Here is an 18,878-nt window from a genome sequence, read left to right on the forward strand (position 1 = left end):
GTTGAGAAAAGTTTAATATTTTTCCCAGCAGAAGAATTTAAGAGGCACTGCTTTCCTTGCAGTAAGAGGCCATTGTTCCTTACTGTATTCCTTTAAAATGTAGTTAATCGACCACGGCACTTTACAGAGGCCTGAGTGCAAATGAGCATTAGCTTTTTTGACCAGGTGAGGCTAACAGCTAATTGCTGCCCTCTTATCTCTCCTCTGTAGTGTGTATGGCTGCCCTCTGGCCAAAAAGAGAAAGAGTCTAGACAGACAAACTCTGGAAACTTCCCCCAAGAGGAGCACCTACCTAGATGACATGGACAACTCCACAATGGAGGAATGCTACGAGACAGACGGAACTGAGGAGATGGACGATAGGGAGGAAGAGGAGGAGGAAGGAGCTGTAGAGGAGGAAGAGGGAGAAGTGGAGGAGGAAGAGGAGGAGGTGGAAGGCTACATGGACTACAACATAGAGCAAATGGAGCATGAAGATGGGGAGGTGGAGAGAGGTGATGGAGAGGGGGAAGAAGAAGAAGAAGAGGACGAAGAGGAGGTAGAGGTGGAGCAAGAAGAGGAGGAGGAAGGTGATGAGGAGAGGGTGGAGGAGGCGGAGGAAGAGGAAGCGGTAGAAGTGGACTATGAAGAGGGAGAGGAGGAGGAAGGAGAGCAGAGTCAAGGGCAAGGTGAGAACACATTCCCATCACATTGTACTAGATAACATGGAAAGATGTTTAATATGCACCAAATGCACTAGAAAAACGTTTTAGAATTTTAAAGGAATAGTTCAACATTTTAGAAAATCCACTTATTCGCTTTCTGAATGAGCAATGAGCAGATCAATACCACTCTTATCCGCGTACAGTAAATTTAATGATCAATCAGCCAGTTAGCTTGGCTTAGCACAAAGACTTGTAACAAGGGGAAAAAGCTAGCCTGTCTCTGTTTGAACATAGCAAAGCCATGTGCCAGCACCTAACACGTTATATCTCACTTGTTTAATCTGTGCAAAAACGGACAATAATTCGCCATTTTATGGGGGGTTATGTTTCAGACTATTTCTTGGCTGGGCACAGTAACATCGTGGAATGTCCACTGGTTGCCTGTTGCCTGGCAACTGTCAGCTGAGCCTGGTCTAAAACAGCAAATTGTTGTTTTTACACTTTGGTTTTTCTACAGACAAGATATAATGTTAATTAGTGAGCTTTAGAGGTGCTGGTAGGTGTATTTTGTTACCCCCAGACAGAGCCAGGCTAGCAGTTTCCAGTCTTTGCGCTGAGGTAGGCTAACTGGCTGCTTGCTCTAGCTTCATACAGTATTTACAGTACAGACATGAGAGTGATATCGGTCTTCTAATCGAACTCACCACCAAAAAGGGATTAAATGTATTCCCGAAAATGTCGAACTATTCCTTTAAAGATTCTCTATTTATTCTCTATTTAAAACGTTACCTTTTTATCATGCACCATTTGCATATTTGTGGTTTGTGTTTCTATTTTTTATGGATTAAATAAAGAAATGTAGGGTAAGTGGACATGATGTTTAAACACAGAATGTTGTATGGTATGAGAGGAAAGATCTGCAACAACAGACTGGATCCAACATACATATACAATGTTATATTCCTACAGCAATTGCTTATTTTCACACTTTACTTGCATACTGTATGCACTCTGAAAGACTTTACTGTACTGCTACTGTACTCTAAACCCACTATAAGCTGGTGCAGGAGGTTGCTGTAAGAAGCCTTCTTCTGTCAAAATATGCGCCTGGTCATTTGTGACTGTTCCCTCTTTCCGCTCTAAAGCCCTCGACCCCCAAGCGCCAATATTATGTTGCTCTCATTAGATTGGAGTGTCTGTAAGAGTGTGTACATGTCCGGTATGTGAGTGAGGAAAGTCAGTATGAGTGTTTGTGTAGTCTATGTACAGAGTTTGTAATTGGATAATATTCAGATTTTTTTTGGTATGCATATTCCAGTGTGTTTGCATACTTCATATTTGTAACTTCGATCCGATGAATACACTCAAGTTCAGATCACTGTGTATATTGTGATTACTTTTCAATTATTGTTATTTGTTGTCTTGTGATTTGCTTGTTCATACCAGAAATGAAACTCTCATTTATTATTTTCTGTTTGTGGACCTCTGGGTTTATTTTCTCCGCAGGAATGTAAGTGGTAAATGTGACGCCAATGTGAGCGATGTGCTCTTGGAGGGCGGATATGTGAAAGGAGAGATTGGAAGTGCTCCAGGAGTGAGTGCTTGAAATTACTGACAGAAGAGGTTCAGTAACCTTTTGCAGTCTGTCAGAATCAATTAGGCAGTGAAAGGAATTCTAAAGGTACTGATGATTTAATGAAAAAATAACTTGAAAAAAATGAATAGCTACTGACTGGGGTTCATCTTGTTGTAGATGGAACACCATATTATTTCGCAGATTTCAGACTCTCCTGTAAAGAAATGTTCTCTCTAATTCAAAGATTTTTTCAAGGTTTGATTTATACAGCTGAGCAATGAATAAAATGTTATCTAATTTGCAACTATTTACAGAATTCTTAAGTCATATTCTTAATCATAAGGCCTGTGAAAAAAATCCAGAAAATTAGGACAAAAATTATACTTGCCAAAGATATAGTCCCTGGTTTCATAGATTCTCATTTACCAGAGCATCTTTATCTGGAACCTTCCTAAACCACTATATTTAACTTCCTGTGCTGATTCACAATTCAGAACACGAGCTGCTGTTAATACTCTCAAAGTAAATTATTAGGGGAAGCAAAGAGTTCCTTATCCAATTTAGATGGACCAAGCCCAGAAATCTGATTTACCAGTAAAATAGAATGATGGAAATGAAATTACAAGACGTTTGTTCTTTCTTTCCAACAGAGGACGATCAGATGAGCAGCGGCGAGGGGGGCGAGAGCGATGGTGGTGGCGGTAGCAATGCCAAATCTGGCCTGATGACGGAGAAAGACAACAACAACAATGATGATTTTGAAAACTATGATGAACTTGTGGCCAAGTCCCTGCTAAACCTGGGTAAGATTGCAGAAGATGCTGCCAACAGGGCCATGACAGAATCTGAGATGAACAGCAACTCCTCTCATAGTGCTGAGGAAGAGGAGGAGGAGGAGGAGGAGGAGGAGGAGGAAGAGGAGGAGGAGGAGGATGAAGAAGAGGAGGAAGAGGAGGAAGAAGAGGAGGAGGAAGAGGAGGAAGAAGAGGAGGGGGAAGGCAATGAAGCACAGAGGGGTGATCTAAGTTTGGACGTTGACAGTGATGTAGTCCGGGAGACGGTGGACTCCCTTAAACTGCTGGCACAAGGTCATGGTGCAGTGTTGTCTGACAATTTAGATGGACAGGAGTTTGAGGACGGTACAGCTGAGAACGTTGACGAGACTGACTGTACCCACAGTGGGGGAAATGTACACAACGGTGGTAATGGACAAGTTAAAACCACCAGTAATGGACAAACAGAAAACAGCGATGAGGAAGTGTGTTTAAGCAGTCTGGAGTGCCTACGAAACCAATGCTTCGACCTGGCCCGGAAACTAAGTGAAACAAAGTCAGCTGACCGAAATGGACCATCCCAGCAAAATCATTTCTCATGTGGAGATCCCAATCAGCAGCCCCAGCATCATGGCTATGGGGAATTCCACCATAGCCAAGACGACAGGCGAACGCATGATAGGAACTATTCCGACATGGACAATCTCATGAAGCTCGAGGAGCAGCTGAGCCCACGCTCCAAAGCTTTCTCCAGTTGCGGGCAGGATGACCGGTATCACACCAACCACCGAGATTTTGATGAGGACACTGCCTCAGTAACGTCAGACCGATCAGAAGAAGTGTTTGACATGACAAAGGGTAACCTGTCCCTATTGGAGAAGGCCATTGCACTAGAGTCAGAACGTGCAAAGGCAATGCGAGATAAAATGGCAGCTGAGGCTGCTAGGAGAGATGGGGTGAGGTATAACCATGAAGACCATGGCCCACGGCATGGCTATGGTGTTGAGCGTAAAGCCCGCCTTCCTGATGGTATGAAGAAGCCTTTCTACCATAAAGGTGAGTGGTTCTTTCAAACACGGACAAGCTCAGATGCACACAAGCTTCTGTTGGAAACCCTATCTACATAAGTGTAGGCATGTATACATCATTTAACAAGCTTAAGTAGAAAGTATGTCTACCAGTATTTGGTTCTGTATTCTATTGGCTCTGCTATTGTATCTATCCTGTACTGGAGACTAGACAGCCTACATGCATTCTGGGAACCTCACTATAACCCCAGGACAAGCTTTTTTAGCCAATTTGGAAATTTCGCATCTCGGTAGCAGCAGGAGCGGCAGCAGCAGCTTATGTTGTTAAAATAGGCCAGCGTGGAAACATCAGAGGGTAGGCTTGTCAGGCATAAGTAATGGCAATCTGCACAGCCTGTTAGGACCGCAAATCTCATCCCTGCGATGCAGCTTGGGGAAAAGCTGCCTATTTTTAAACCTGAGCAAACACTTGGGAGAGGAAGCCATGAACAGAGGCCTTCTGCCTTTAAAAAGGATTCATTCTGTAAGGAACAAGTAATCTTTTTATGTTTGTTTATGATGCATGTGACCTAACATTCAGATTGATACTCATTGATACTAGAGAGAGACAACCATACATATATTACAAAGATTGTAGTATTCCATCAGTGGTTATTCTTATACAGTGTACTGGATGTGCTGATTTTTCTGCTTGTATACCTACAGAGTGGAGTTTCAGTGACAGAAAGATTGCAATGGCATTTACAGTGGTCTCATTGTATGCTCAGTTGTTGAACTCTTAATTATTCCTCACATCATATCCTTTACTGCAACAATATTCAGACTTAGTTAGGTTAAATAATTTCCTCTCATAAGGAAGATATCAAATGCGAGCAACAAATAAGAGCATGGTAATTCACAGCAGGGTGATATTACACCTTAAATGCCACACAACTCACAGCAGGTATATATTGCAACTTAAATGCCACACAAATGTTAATTTCAAGAGCCTTCAATCACCCCTGTGTCTGGCTAATGTTGGAATAATGAGAGGACACGAGACAGTTGCTTCACGATAACATCTTTCCTCGGGCAAGATAGTAGCAGACACTCGTTGACCAGGGTTCCTGTCTGTGATTTATAAAACAGAACATGGCAAGGGAGGGGGATGGGGGTGGGTGGTGGGGGGGATCAGAGAAGAGACCAGCTCCCTAAGAGAAACATGAGGCTGAGATGAAAATTGAACAGTATCAGAATGACCGATAACGAACGACAGGCCCACTGACTGCACATTAATTATCCAGAGATGGTATGGTAATGGGGGCCATTTGCTATGCAAAGCGTAGACCATCCCCAGCCACAATCAATATCCCAGGCTTTCTAATATGCCTTCCACTTGGCTGCCTCCACTCTGCAATGAAAATGTGGCAGGCAGAACACACAGCCATCATGTACGTGTATATGTGCATCGCACAAGTGAAAATGGAGAATTATTTCCAACATACTGTTCAAACACTAACAGACAGTGTAATAATGTGCCCAAAAAGAAGCCATTATTAAGAAGCCACATGCAGACCAAGTTCTTTATCAATATGAAATTTCCCTGCCTTTTTTGCTCTTTTGCCAGACAGAGAGAGACATGATATAGCAATTTTCTACCAAACTCATATGCCCCTACGTGACATAGATAGATGACAGTCACAGAGGATAATGAGGTGGTTTTTTTTCCGACTAATGAGACATGGGATTTCATTTGGTGACTCGCTTGTAAATGTATGAGTGGGTGTGCTCCATGCCACCTCTTAATTTTATTCTTCACTTAATTATTCTTCTTTTTCCTCTTACTCCACAACCTCTGAGTTTATTTTGGTTTGTCAGTAAGTGCTTCTGGTGGAGTTACTAAGTTAAACAGACCTTTAAAACTTTAGTCAGTGGTCTGTCTTTCTGTGGCATGAGATAATAGCCCCTCCCTTGTCTACTCCCCTAATATTAGTTCCTGATAAAGGTTTCACACAAATGGCTCAAAACTGATTATACAATATGATATGTCCCTTCACCTCCAGTAACTCGGCTATGAAAATGTATTATAGGCTATCACCGCATTGAAATTTTTCCTAATTTTCTTTTAAAATCGTACTGTAAACTGCATCCTACTGGAGCCATTGCATGTTGACAGTAAGAAGAATCCTTGACCTTGTTTTCGAATCAAAGTTTTTTAAAGGTGGATGGTTGCAAATTGCAGAATTAATGCCAATTGGCATGGCTTGGCATCCTTTCTTTTTGATGGTAACCATATCTGATCTGGGTTTGGGGGAAATAGGAGAACCAGGTTTTGGGAAGGGAAAGACAATCTTATCCGGTGTGTGTGTGTGTGTGTGTGTGTGTGTATGTATGTGCTTTTTGGACCTTCATTGTCACACTCAGTTCAACAACCTGTCATGTGGAGCTAGGATTGGCTTTAATTAAGAGAAGTATGATAAATTCTTAATTCAAGCAAAACTGTAAGATTAAACTCTTTTCGTTGAAGGTCACCAACACTAGAGTTGGAATTATTTCACAAATCTTCACAATTTCATTACAGTAAACAAACTTCATGATCAAAAGCTCTTTCAGCAAGCCAGTGATTGCATCTTTGTCCTTGTCAGTATTCTCTCAATTTAATCAGATAAATAGACTTAAAATTCAAATATGTTTGCTCACAATAGTCAAGGATGTAAGTTTGGTTTCGGGTATGTGGGGGGCACATGAAGTCAGAAGTTCTTCAATTAAAACACTGAAAAGTGCTGAAAATGCTATTTCCTGCATTTTAAATCCATCCATTCATCGATTAGCAATACCACTTATCCTTTTGAGGGTCCTGGGGGGCCTGGAGCCAACCCCAGCTGACATTAGGCAAGCGGAGGGGTACACCCTGAACAGGTCGCCAGTCTATCACAGGGCTGACATAGACAAACAACCAGTCACACTCACATTCACACCTATTGGCAATTTAGAGTCGCCAGTTAATCTAACCTGCATGTCTTTGGAATGTGGGAGGAAGCCGGAGTACCCGGAGAAAACCCACGCAGGCACAAGGAGAACATGCAAACTCCACCTGGGGAAAAGAAAGACCACAAATCACTCACTGCTGCTCGTTAAGGTTATTTCCATGAGCTCACAATATATATATACAATAACTGAAAGCTAACCAACCATGTTGGGAATATGTGATCACCTCCATATGCCTTTCTGTTCACAGATACTTCACGTGCAGACAAGAAGGAAAGCCGGTGTCCAACACCAGGCTGTGACGGCACAGGTCATGTTACTGGCTTATACCCACACCATCGGAGCCTCTCTGGCTGTCCGCACAAAGACAGAGTGCCACCAGAAAGTAAGCTTATCACACACCAGCAAAACATAGGTTTAGTTTATTTACCCAATCTGTGGCCTTGATGTTCTTTAATGTTCAGGAATCAGCATGTTTCCCATGACCACTGCTGTGTCTGGCACGCCCTCTGTACTTGCTGTCGTCGTTGGACTGTGTTTGATATTTCAGCAGGGTGTTAAGGGAAGGGTCAGACGGGTTGCAGCTGCGCTTCTCTTGTGACCTTTTGCATGGGTCCATGGATTTGCTTGCTGATTGCCTGCCTAGTGTGCCGGGGTGATGAGGTGGGAAATGAGGCCTTAGCTATGTGCAAATAGTGGCAGTGCAGCGATTGGTGGGATGGTCAAGAGCTGTCAATCAGTGATTTACTTGACTGCATGAGACTTTCTCCTCTGCTAGATTGATTGACAGTGATTGAGAGCATATGATAGGGGATGCTGTATATGAGTTGCATGCATCTTTACAGCATGGTTGGTCAGTGCATGAACATGTATGACTGATAAAGGGTTAAATGTCATGCTTTTGCATTTCGTTAATTTTGTGCAGGTTTTCAATGTTAATTAAGTCATAACATTTCATTTTTCACAAAACTTGAAAATGTTCACAGATCTTGATAACACTGTGCCTGCTTCAGCCACGAACCCCATTCATTTATTGTTATTCCTTGCTCAATTAACTTATATTGAATAGAAAAGCAGTAGCCTATCATATTTTTAAGCCACAGATCATGTGAAGTGGCAATAAATATTAGCCTTGACTGAACAGCGAGTTTTCCCTTTCGACAATTCACCCCAGTTATTTAGTCTCATTCACCTTATGCAAACTTCTCAATAAAAGCTGCTTTACACGTTTCATTAACCACAGCGTGAAAATCAAGTTATGATCTGCCATGACCCAGACTGCAATCAAAATAAAAGAGGGTTTTAATAATGGCAAAGAAATTAGTTACCATTAAAGCCAGGCTTGTAAAGACCAGCAATGTCACAGATGACTCTTGTTCTGCAGAGCACCACTCACACAAAAGTCCCTAACCTAAGATGTACTCATCTCCCAGAAATGTGAAATGAGTCACAGCAGTTGACCTTGAATGGGATCAAGAGCCCCAAAATGGAATTTGGAAAGGGCTTGAATTGATTGTCACTGAAGATTTTGGAATATGATATCTATGTTCCTCCTCCTGTTCCTCACTTGTGTTGATCGGGCTGACTTTTGGGGGAAATGATACCACTCATACAGCACAGGATGCTCTGGATCACAAAAAGTTCTGTTCTTGATCTTTGTGGCATCATCTTCAGTCCTTTTTCCCAGACTACAAAGGGACACTTGAGAGTGAAAAACACACAGCTCTGTTGTTGTTTAACAAGACCAGGTCAAAACCTAGTATATGGCTGGAACACCCTTTATCTGTTTGCATCTCTGCTTCTCTCCTACTGTCTGTGCTCACATATACAGTAATTTAATACAGCCAGATTTCCAATAATGCTGTTCTCATTTACACGTTTTTCTGTTTCCGTTGTCAGACAACAGAACAAGTATGAAATAGTGACTGGAACGCAGCTCTTTAACACTACATGTTAACCACCAGTAACTTACAAGCCATTTCCTGCTGCTCTGTTCTACTAAAATCCTAATTTTATAATCACACCGGTGTCTGACAAAATCACCATACACATAAGTTATAGACAATGGCTGTGCTGTGATTCAGCTATATTTACTAGTAAAATGATCACTCAGAGAGAATGTTAAAAGCTCATTCACATCTATGCAGCTGCGGTGCAATCAATTAAATGAGAAGCATAGAGAGGTGTGCATTCGAGGGAACGCCTAACCTCGGGCTCATGGGGCAATACTGGTGAGTTAAAGTTTGTCGAAAAGCAGCTAGGCGTGTTGCTAGGCGCTTTTATGTAGAAAAGTCACTAATAGGGTGTGAAAAGTCGATAAATCTAGCGACACAGGAGCTAAGTTGGCAACACTGCCTGTATACACCCCCCTGATGACGCAAAAGGTAATGTTTGTGCCTATTTGTTTTGAAAGAGCAACAACCTCCGGTGTAATGTCAGCACCTAGTCACACAGCATTCAGCTGACCAATGGTGTAACTTTATCACGCACTCACTCACTCACTAACTCGCTCACTCACTCACGGAGTTGTCAGTAGGTCTCTGTATTATCAGCCAGGAGGTGGCCAGTCACCATGTTTCTGTCAATAATGGTCAATATTCTTATGCAGACAGACTCCTTACTTCACCACTTTAAAGGTAAAGATGAGTTCATGTCACACTTGGGACTGCCTGCAGGGCAGACTCAGCTATGGGCAAGTCTCTCTCCCCTATTAACACATTTGCTGGCCTGAATTGACAATGTATTATAAATGGCTTCATTTAATTGGGAAGTCACACAGTGTGGCCAGACTCTTCCTTGGGAAATGTGAAAAATGATGATTAAATTATGTCTCAAATTAGTTAATTCCCATTCCTGTTTGCTGTTTCTCTATTCTGTAGAATATTAAAATATTTATTGAAATATTTTATTTCTCTGAGTCTTTGTTTTGTCTTTAAGTGGTTTACCTTTATAACATTAAAGGAATTTGGTGACCCATTGCTTCCTGTTGCTTCTTTGTATTATTCTTCTATAGTTAATCCCATTCTCGTTCTATCTGAGACTTCTGAATCTTTAATTTTTTGCTATTCTGTCTGTCTCTATGTAGAGGGCAGGGTAGAAGTGGGATATGCATAATGTATTGGCTTGTGGCATGTTGAGGTGGCAGGCTTTGTCCAATTACCTGCTCCGAATACCAATTAGTATGTAAGGGAAGGAGGATGATGAGGGGTTAAAGTTTAAGGGGGTGATAATGATGAAGCTGATGCCGATGGGGTTTGGCCCTGCATGCCACTGGTCTCGAGACAACCCTTTCCTGTGCCCCCGCCTGTGGTGCTCCAACAACTCCTCTCGGACATCTATAGATCATTAATCTAATTGGCGGGTTGCCGAGGGGATCTGAGACAGTTATAGACAGTTTTAATGGTAAATGGTATTGAAGACTGCAATCTCTACCCTAACAACGTGCAGATGATAACAAAGCACACTCTATCGAGAAGCTATATTTCATCTGTCTGCTTCTTCCATTGATTTCAAGGTTTGTGTTTTGCATGATTGCTAGCTGTTGGTTGCTTCACTCACTGCATGCCCAAAATTTCCTTCCATTGCGGTCTCTTGCTGGCTTTGTCCTGTTAAACTTAAATGACATCTTTTTATTCATGACTGTCGCTATTCAATGAATACTAATTTGAAAGGGCTGGATAAGTGGAAGCAATATGGTGGAAAACCTTGCCAGCCCTTTCAAACTAGTGTTTATTAAAATGAAGAAGAGGTCATTTGGGTTCACACAGGCTCATTTCTTAATGATGTTTATGATGCCAAGCTCCTCACATACTAATAGAGCTCATGCTTGATTGTAAGGGGCTCCTAACCTTCCCTGTCTTTCACTCCTATCTCCTGTCTGTATGAAGTTGTGGCAATGTATGAGAATGTTCTTAAGTGTCCTACGCCTGGCTGCACGGGACGCGGCCATGTCAATAGCAACAGAAACTCCCACAGAAGGTAAGTGACAGCCTGCCTACATGAAATTGGCACTGTCTATGTTGCACCCTCCTTTCTTTACTATGGAACATGGTTCATATTTTTCTCAGGTTTTGTTCTTGATATTATTTTTTCATCCTATTTTTTTATCTCATCTATTTGTTTAATTATTGTTAAATGCATTCTTTTTTTTCCCAACACATTATTTTTTGTGTGGATATGTGCAGTCTTTCTTGTAATGTTGGGTAGAAGGAAATAATTGAAGCAATTCAGCTGCCTAACAATCCCATAGTTTAACCAAGACTGATTGGAATGCAGCAATTCACACCTTCCACAGCATAAATCATTTATCAGCTCATGGTGAAAAATGGCATCTATCAGGTGCAGGTTTGGAGGGAGAAACTGAAATAGCAGGGTGCTCTTGCCAGTGCTGTCAGATGGGGTGAGGTGACAGTGAAAGAGGAGTGTCACCCAGAGCAGATGGTCAGGGAGTTGGGCATAGCAGCAACCATTAGCACCTTTCTGCCACTCAGGCAGGGTGACAGGGGGGGTGCAGACCTGGGAGGACCAGAATGCCTCCATGCTGTGCTCAGTGACACGGCTGCAGTACAAAATAGAAACGCACATGAACACGCACAATAAACTTTCACTTTCACCAGAAATAGCTAATATAAACTTCCATATACTCCATTCCACTCACTGACCTGAAATACACTCTTATACCCGCATACATTCATGAACGTCTGACAGGTACTCATGAACACAACTCCACACTGGCCTCAGGCCATTGTCAAAGATAATTTTTTCATCGTGGCCCAACTCACTACAGTTGACAAACTGGCTAGAGTATCATAGGGGTTAAGTGTAATAACATGAAGTTTTGTCACATTTGGTCAGTTAGTTGTCATGAGGAAGTTTTACAGATGATATCTCTTCAGAATGCACATAAAAATGCACATTTGTCCATATGGGAATATCTATTCTGGGAATTATTTCAAGCTGCTCAACAAGAAACTTTCAAGTTGTTGCCAATTTTGTTGTTATTTAAAGTGTTAAAAGTTAAAATGAATGATTTCGCATTTTAAGCCAAGACTTTCTTAAATATAGTCAGGTATTTTCAAACTGGTAGACACTGGGATTGATTGGTTGACAGAAAGATGTGCACTGGTTGTTTTCAGCCTGAGAGACTGTCTGACATGCACTCTAACAAGCTGACCATTTTACAGTATGTGCATCCAATGTAAAATTTTCACCTATCAAAATAATTTCACCTATCACCTATGGACTGTGAATGCACATTCCACAATGCCACTTAAGTCGCTTTCTCATTTCAGTCTGTCAGGATGTCCCATTGCTGCAGCCGAGAAGCTGGCCAAAGCCCAGGAGAAGCACCAGAGTTGTGATGGCCCCAAGTCCAACCAGGCCTCTGACCGAGTCTTAAGGTAGTATTCACTCTTTATCCACATCATATATAATGGAATTCAAAAATTTCTTTAAAGTGAAATGGCTTTTCTTTTTTCCCCTACATTCAGTAAAGCTATTGAGATTTCAAGTCTCCCCTTTTTGTTTTATGTTTATGTTCTCCTGTCCCCTGAGAATACTTTCAAGAGACTGCATTATCATTTCGCTGCTCACTATTGAAGGCAAACCGCTTTATTAGATTTTAGCAAAATTGGCCACCTTTATCATGGAGAAGGCAGAGCTTTTTGAAAAAGAGTTTCTTTGATAGTCATGAAATGTTATGATGAAGACTCTTAAGTATTTGTAAATTTATATCTAACTGAACATCAACAGCATGAGATCTTACATCTCATTTTTCTAGGTCTTCGATTAAGGCTATAAATGCATATCAAATGATAAAAGCATATCAAAAGTATGCAAAAGTAATAAAAGATGTGGAAATTCAATTTTGCTGTTTTTTTTATTAACTATGCATGAAAAACTCTTGTATAGCAGGGTTTTTGTTTTTTAAAGAAAGCGGAGGAAAACCATTCATGCTATGGAATATAAAAGGGATGCCCTGCACTCTAAATCGTCTCTCCAGCTGCCAGCATCATCCCAAATATTGTTATCCTGGAGTTTAACCATAACAGTCTGCCCCTTCCCTTGCGTCTGCCAATTTTTTAACCAAACACCAAGTTCCCTATCCCTCCCCTGGGCAATGTTGAGTGCCTCGGTCCAACTTCCACCCCCTCGTCATTTATTTTCCAGGCCTATGTGCTTTGTCAAACAACTGGACTATCCACAGTATGGTTACAAGAACAATGTTTCCACCAGCACACCCCGCTCCAACCTGGCCAAGGAGTTGGAGAAGTACTCCAAGACCAGCTTTGACTACAGCGCCTTTGATGGCAGCAACAACCACCAAGTGTATGGGAAACGGGCCATCGCACCCAAAGTTCACGGACAAAGGGACACCTCTCCAAAAGGATATGATGGTACTATTTTACAGCAAGATAAAAAAAAATGTATATCCACTGCTATGATATTCACGTGACATCTTTTTTTCATTTCTCCCATACTGAATGTATTGTTTCAATTGTTGTTCAAGATTGAGTAAACTCATACTGTAAGTGCACACAAAAGATTTTGAACAGATTCCTTTGAGCTGTATCAAGCATACATTTTTCAGGGTCACAAGAATATTTTGTGGAATCTTCTCACGTGTTATATTATTTTAAATTTGGATAAGAGTGTCATTTAAGATACCAAATTTAATAGACCGTAAATGGCTTTTTTTAAAGCTATGTTTTATGTATCTACAAACTAGAAAAAGTTTGGGAGATAAATCTTCCTGTTATATTAGTTAAAGCTATTGCTATTGCTTTAAACTTCAAACATACATAAAAACACACTTCACTAGGGATTTACTTATGGGTAAACCTACCCAAACCGAATTTACTCACCTTTAATGGAAAAAAATGAATCTGCAGGTAAATCAATATAATACAGAATATTCATTTGAATTTCTTGATTCATCCCACAGCTAAACGTTACTGCAAGAACTCCAGCTCGGCCAGCAGCACCACCAGCACCTATGCTCCCAGCAGTAGCAGCAGCAGTCTGAGCTGTGGAGGTGGAGGAGGGGGAACAGGAGGAGGAGGTGGGGGTGGGGGCAGTAGTGCCAGCAGCACCTGCAGCAAGAGCAGCTTCGACTACAGTCACGACATGGAGGCCGCCCACATGGCAGCCACGGCCATCCTCAACCTGTCCACACGCTGCAGGGAGATGCCCCACGGGATGGGGGGGAAGCCCCAGGATTTGTGCTCGCAGGTAGGAGTGGAGAGGAAGGACACTGGAATGACTGTCATGACTTATTACATTTAGTTTGTCAGCTAAATGGCCAAGCTGTAGAGAGAGATCAACTGGTGCAACCAAATTCTACACATTTCGGTCAGTTTTTTCACTCCTGTTTTTTAAATATTAGGGAAGTTAAAAACATCCTCTGAATTAACACGTTAACCTCACGTGACTCAGTATTCACTACACCCTTGTAGTTACAAAAAAAAAAAAATACTGACAGATTATATCTGTGCTTCCTTTATTACAGTGATGCTGGCAGTGAACACCGAAAAAGATAGGGAGATTTCAGATGCACACACCACACGTACACATAGCTACACACACTCAGACACACACAATCCATTAAAGATCCAAGGCTGTGTCTTACACTCAGGGCTCAGCAGGGCAGTTTTTTATTTTCTGTCTGGGGATCAGATAGGAGTAGGACGAAGCACCGTTTGACATGGGTGAGCCCAGTGTTTCATTTCTGAGGAGATAAGGTGACGGTGTTCCTGTATTATCTGCACCCAGATGCTGAGCTGGAAAATGGGGGCCAGAAAGTGAGCACACAGCAGAGGGCTAATGCTGGCTTAATGCTAATGTTGACAGCAGGGACTGCCAGAGAATGAGAGCCAAGGTGATAGAATTGGAAATAAAGAAAAAGAGCAAAGAAAAACTTTTTGGTGAGAGGTTTCTAAATGTCACAGTGGAGAGGATAGGAGAGGAAAGGAGAGGAGAGGAGAGGAGAGGAGAGGAGGAGGAGGAAAGGAAATAAACCAAAAGCAACATACTTCCAAGAAAAAAGTGGCAGCAACAAATGCCTGCAGCAGTCCGGCTCTTTCTCTGGACCTACCTCATTTTATTGTCTGTCCCTCTCCTGCTCCGGGGCCAGACGGGCAGGATGCTCTTAGGGCAGGATGGGAAGGCAGGAGACTTCAGATTTCAGATCAAACATTCAGATCAGGGTTTTTGTCTTCCTCTTTCATCTCAACACTTCACCTCCTGGTGCACACTCTTCTTTTTTTTGGCTGAATGGAACTTCACACACACTCACACACACACATACTTGTACATCAATTCTTGCCTCCTTGTTTTTTCAGTCTGTCTATCCACTTGTTTCTCTTTCTCTCAGTCTACTCATTGAATTTATTGGTAGCTGGGTCGACTGAAAGACTGAAATGAATTGTCTGTATTTAATGTCTTAAAGACACATGCCAAATGAAGCTTGATAGTTAGAAACAGAAACTGATGTTATTTCAGTTTCTGGGGAATCCCCTCTTACCAAAAGTAATTTATGTTTTTGAGTGCAAGGTATGTTGACCATCGAGATTAGCCTACTCTGGCAGTGGTCTCCGAACTTTTGGCTGGTGACCCTTAAATGAACTATATTGACTATATCTCTGAGTTGTGAGCAGTTCAGTGGAATTATAATCAAAGAGCAAAGATTATTGAACAATCACAAAAAAAATATAAATTTCAGCAGCAAAACAATATTTTTCTATCTTGTGACCCCTCTAAATTTTCTTGTGACCTTTTAGAGGGGTGCTGACTCTCAGGTTGGGAACCACTGGTCTATGGAGTCAAGTAGCAGCTCCACCCAAAGTTGGGGAAACATACCTATAAAAGACTATACCTGTGTTTTTACATAAATTATTTGTTGTACTACAAATCGGTAATACACTTAACATTAATACAATTACATTTCAAAGCATACCATACTGTAGTATACTTTCATGTGTTTTTACCTTCCAGGCAGGTACATGCACCATTCTTAAATCCAGGGACCAAAATTATTTAATTGAGCTTAATTGGCAGATTGTAGTCAAATCTGTCTTGCGTCACATGGAGAACTCTGTTTCTGGCCTGCTTCCTCCCAGCATCGTCATGGCAACAGAGGTCAGGGGTTACAGGGAGATCAGAATGAGAAGGGGTGGTCTCTAATGAAGGAGGTGGGGTGCATCCTCGAATATTATCCTTGTTAATTCAATATGAAGGGGTGGGTCGCGTTAATTGGACAGTGACATACAATACAATTGCTGACAAGGAGAGGGCCATCTGCTGAGCATATTCACGAGGACAAGACGAGTCAAAACAACACACAACGAGTGTGTGCTCTTGGATATATTACTCAGCAACTTGACCTTTACATAACAGAGACTGTGTCTATTGCTCTTACACTCCTTGTACTCATCTTCTAATTCCTTCTTTTTCTTTTTGAAACCCGTAGCCAAACCTACGTTTGAACATTTAGTGGAGTTTTAATAGTGAGTGTGTGTTTAATAGAAGCAGACACCTACATCATGGAGTAGTGTCAGCTTTTGTTTGCACAGTTTGTACAGTTTTGTAGACAAGTGCTATTGTAAAATCTCAGTTTGTGTTGCTTGTTCAGCCTTATAATGAACAGTCTTTGTGTTTAGCAGCCCAGCACCTCAATGTTTGTCTGTCTGGCATGATTCCTGAGTTTTAATAGTAGCTGTAGTTCACAGTGAGTTATTTTATTCCACAGGCTAATGACCTAGCAGTAATAGTGTTTTACTGCCCTTTTTTCCTACTATTTTTAAGTCCTTGGTTCAGCCACAGTTCTTGCAGTATCACCCTGTGCATTTGAGTCAATGTGCGTCACAGAGGTTTTGGCTTCAGACACCAGGAGAATCCACCCCCAGGGACACTGTCGGCTGAAATAAGCATTAGAGCAGGCATTCCTACTCATGAAAGGGAGCAAAAGGAGCAAGGAGAATGAGGAGGAGAGGGCAGATGAAAAAAGAGAAAGATATTAATCAGAGCGAGGACATAAACCCATGCACATACCTGCCAAAACATAATCCCGGAGGGTCAGGGAAGCTTTTGGTATAAAGTATGTGCCAGATCTAAATAAAAGAAAACAAATGCATGCATAACTTTATATACAAACATACACTCAGGAGATTAGGTATATGCTTTAGTGAGCAGTCGATCATATTGGATGTGGCCCGCTTTTTTCCAGCACGAAGTACAGTTCAGCCTCTGTTTTTGGGATTGCAGCAGTCTAGTTCCAGCCACTGCTGCTCATCACTGCTCTGAACTCCACCTCTAACCCTCAGCCCCTGCCCTCATGTGATGTCCACTCACATTAGGCTCAAACACACAATAGAAAGTCATTCACACTCACATCCTTCTGAATGCAAAGTACAGACTATAATGGGATGGAGGGAAAGAGAGAACCAGAGAGAGAAAGAAAGAGGAAAGGAGGGGTTCACAGAGGGATGCATTCGTCCTGGAGCACTGATGACTTCTTCTTCTTTTGACCCTCTTATGAGTGTAACGCTATGTTATTACTGTACACTGCAACTATCTCATGTTTTATGGTAGACAGAGTTGGGCAAAAAATAAATTGGAATATTGTTTCGGATATTTGAACTGCAAGTGTTCTTGATCCATCTTTCCAGACATCTGAAAGGTTCAAAAGTGAGCACATCATTGGAGGAACAGAGAATTCAAGCACTTTTCATGTACTTCTTTAGTATTCACTATGTATTCAGCTACTGTTTTGCCCAGCTCTGATCCTAGAATTTGAAAATGTTTGACTGCTATTTAATCAGAAACTCTCTCTCTCTTTTATCCCTTTCTCTCCATCCCTGCCTCCTTATGTTCTATATATCCTTTTACCCTTCCTCATAATCATCTGACTGAAAACTCAACATGTACACACCCATCTCCTCCACATACACTGACTTGACTTTACCCCTACAAACATACACATGCACAAATTTCACATCCACATACGCCTCCCAGAGTCCCGGTCTAGATGTTGATGAGAACGGTACGTTGGACCTGAGTATGAGCAAGCGTCTGTGCAGCGGTGGTGGTGGTGGAGGGGACTCTGTGCTCACCCCTCTAGAACCCATGTCCCCCCAGAGGCAAGCTGCCCTGCTGGGCTCCCGCTGCTACGGCATGGGGGATGCCACTGACTGCTGGGACCTGCCAGTAGACTACACCAAGATCAAACACATAGATGAGGACGAGAAAGAGGTAAAGGGGAAAATAACAAGGACTGTGTTGTACATTCATTTGACCATGAATATCTGGTTGTGGCCAGATAAATTAGTATTCATGCTATGTATCATTTTTTTAGGAAAGAGGGTAGATCACTGGCTGAAGTTAATCATTCAATGTCTTTAAAAAAAGAGAAGAGGCTGCCTATAAAGGTTGAGTCACTTTAAAAGTCCTTAAAAATTGTGCTATATGAAGCAGAATTCCACATTTTGTCATTATTCTCACTTATGCAAATACTTCATTTTTGATCAACTAAACCCATAAGATTACGCTCCTCTTTGCCTCAAAATGATCCATCACATATTGAATTTCCTTAAAGATGTTCATGATGATACGAGGATCAAGGTAGAAATGATGACTAGTGATGAAGAGAAGAATTAAACAGAGAGATTAGAGACAAATGACTGATAGCTGTGATGTTGATGATAAGTAGAAAGCAGTAGTATATGATAGTTTGTGGTTTTTGAAGTTGATAGACCGTACAGTTGGACAGTTATACTATCTGTTCCATGTGTTTCAGCCCAAATTATCTCCCTCCAAACCACTGAATCAACACAGTGTCTCCAAGTCAAACATTTGCCTTGCCATCTGATTGTCTTCTAGGTTTTTTTTTACCTCC

At 41.7% G+C, this 18,878-nt stretch overlaps 1 protein-coding gene across 1 annotated transcript in view; it reads left to right on the forward strand.

The window, feature by feature from the left end:
- Positions 1 to 18,878, forward strand: part of myt1lb (myelin transcription factor 1-like, b) — a 92,409-nt gene that overhangs the window by 61,021 nt on the left and 12,510 nt on the right. The window contains exons 5-14 of the mRNA XM_040137330.1: positions 211 to 583; positions 2,151 to 2,158; positions 2,926 to 3,094; positions 3,191 to 4,049; positions 7,239 to 7,373; positions 10,876 to 10,966; positions 12,280 to 12,387; positions 13,157 to 13,383; positions 13,932 to 14,218; positions 17,999 to 18,259. Coding sequence (XP_039993264.1) covers positions 211 to 583; positions 2,151 to 2,158; positions 2,926 to 3,094; positions 3,191 to 4,049; positions 7,239 to 7,373; positions 10,876 to 10,966; positions 12,280 to 12,387; positions 13,157 to 13,383; positions 13,932 to 14,218; positions 17,999 to 18,259 — 2,518 coding nt within the window. The remainder of the gene's footprint in view (positions 1 to 210; positions 584 to 2,150; positions 2,159 to 2,925; positions 3,095 to 3,190; positions 4,050 to 7,238; positions 7,374 to 10,875; positions 10,967 to 12,279; positions 12,388 to 13,156; positions 13,384 to 13,931; positions 14,219 to 17,998; positions 18,260 to 18,878) is intronic.

This window comes from Xiphias gladius, chromosome 10 (assembly GCF_016859285.1).
Source record: "Xiphias gladius isolate SHS-SW01 ecotype Sanya breed wild chromosome 10, ASM1685928v1, whole genome shotgun sequence".
NCBI classification, from domain to species: domain Eukaryota; kingdom Metazoa; phylum Chordata; class Actinopteri; order Istiophoriformes; family Xiphiidae; genus Xiphias; species Xiphias gladius.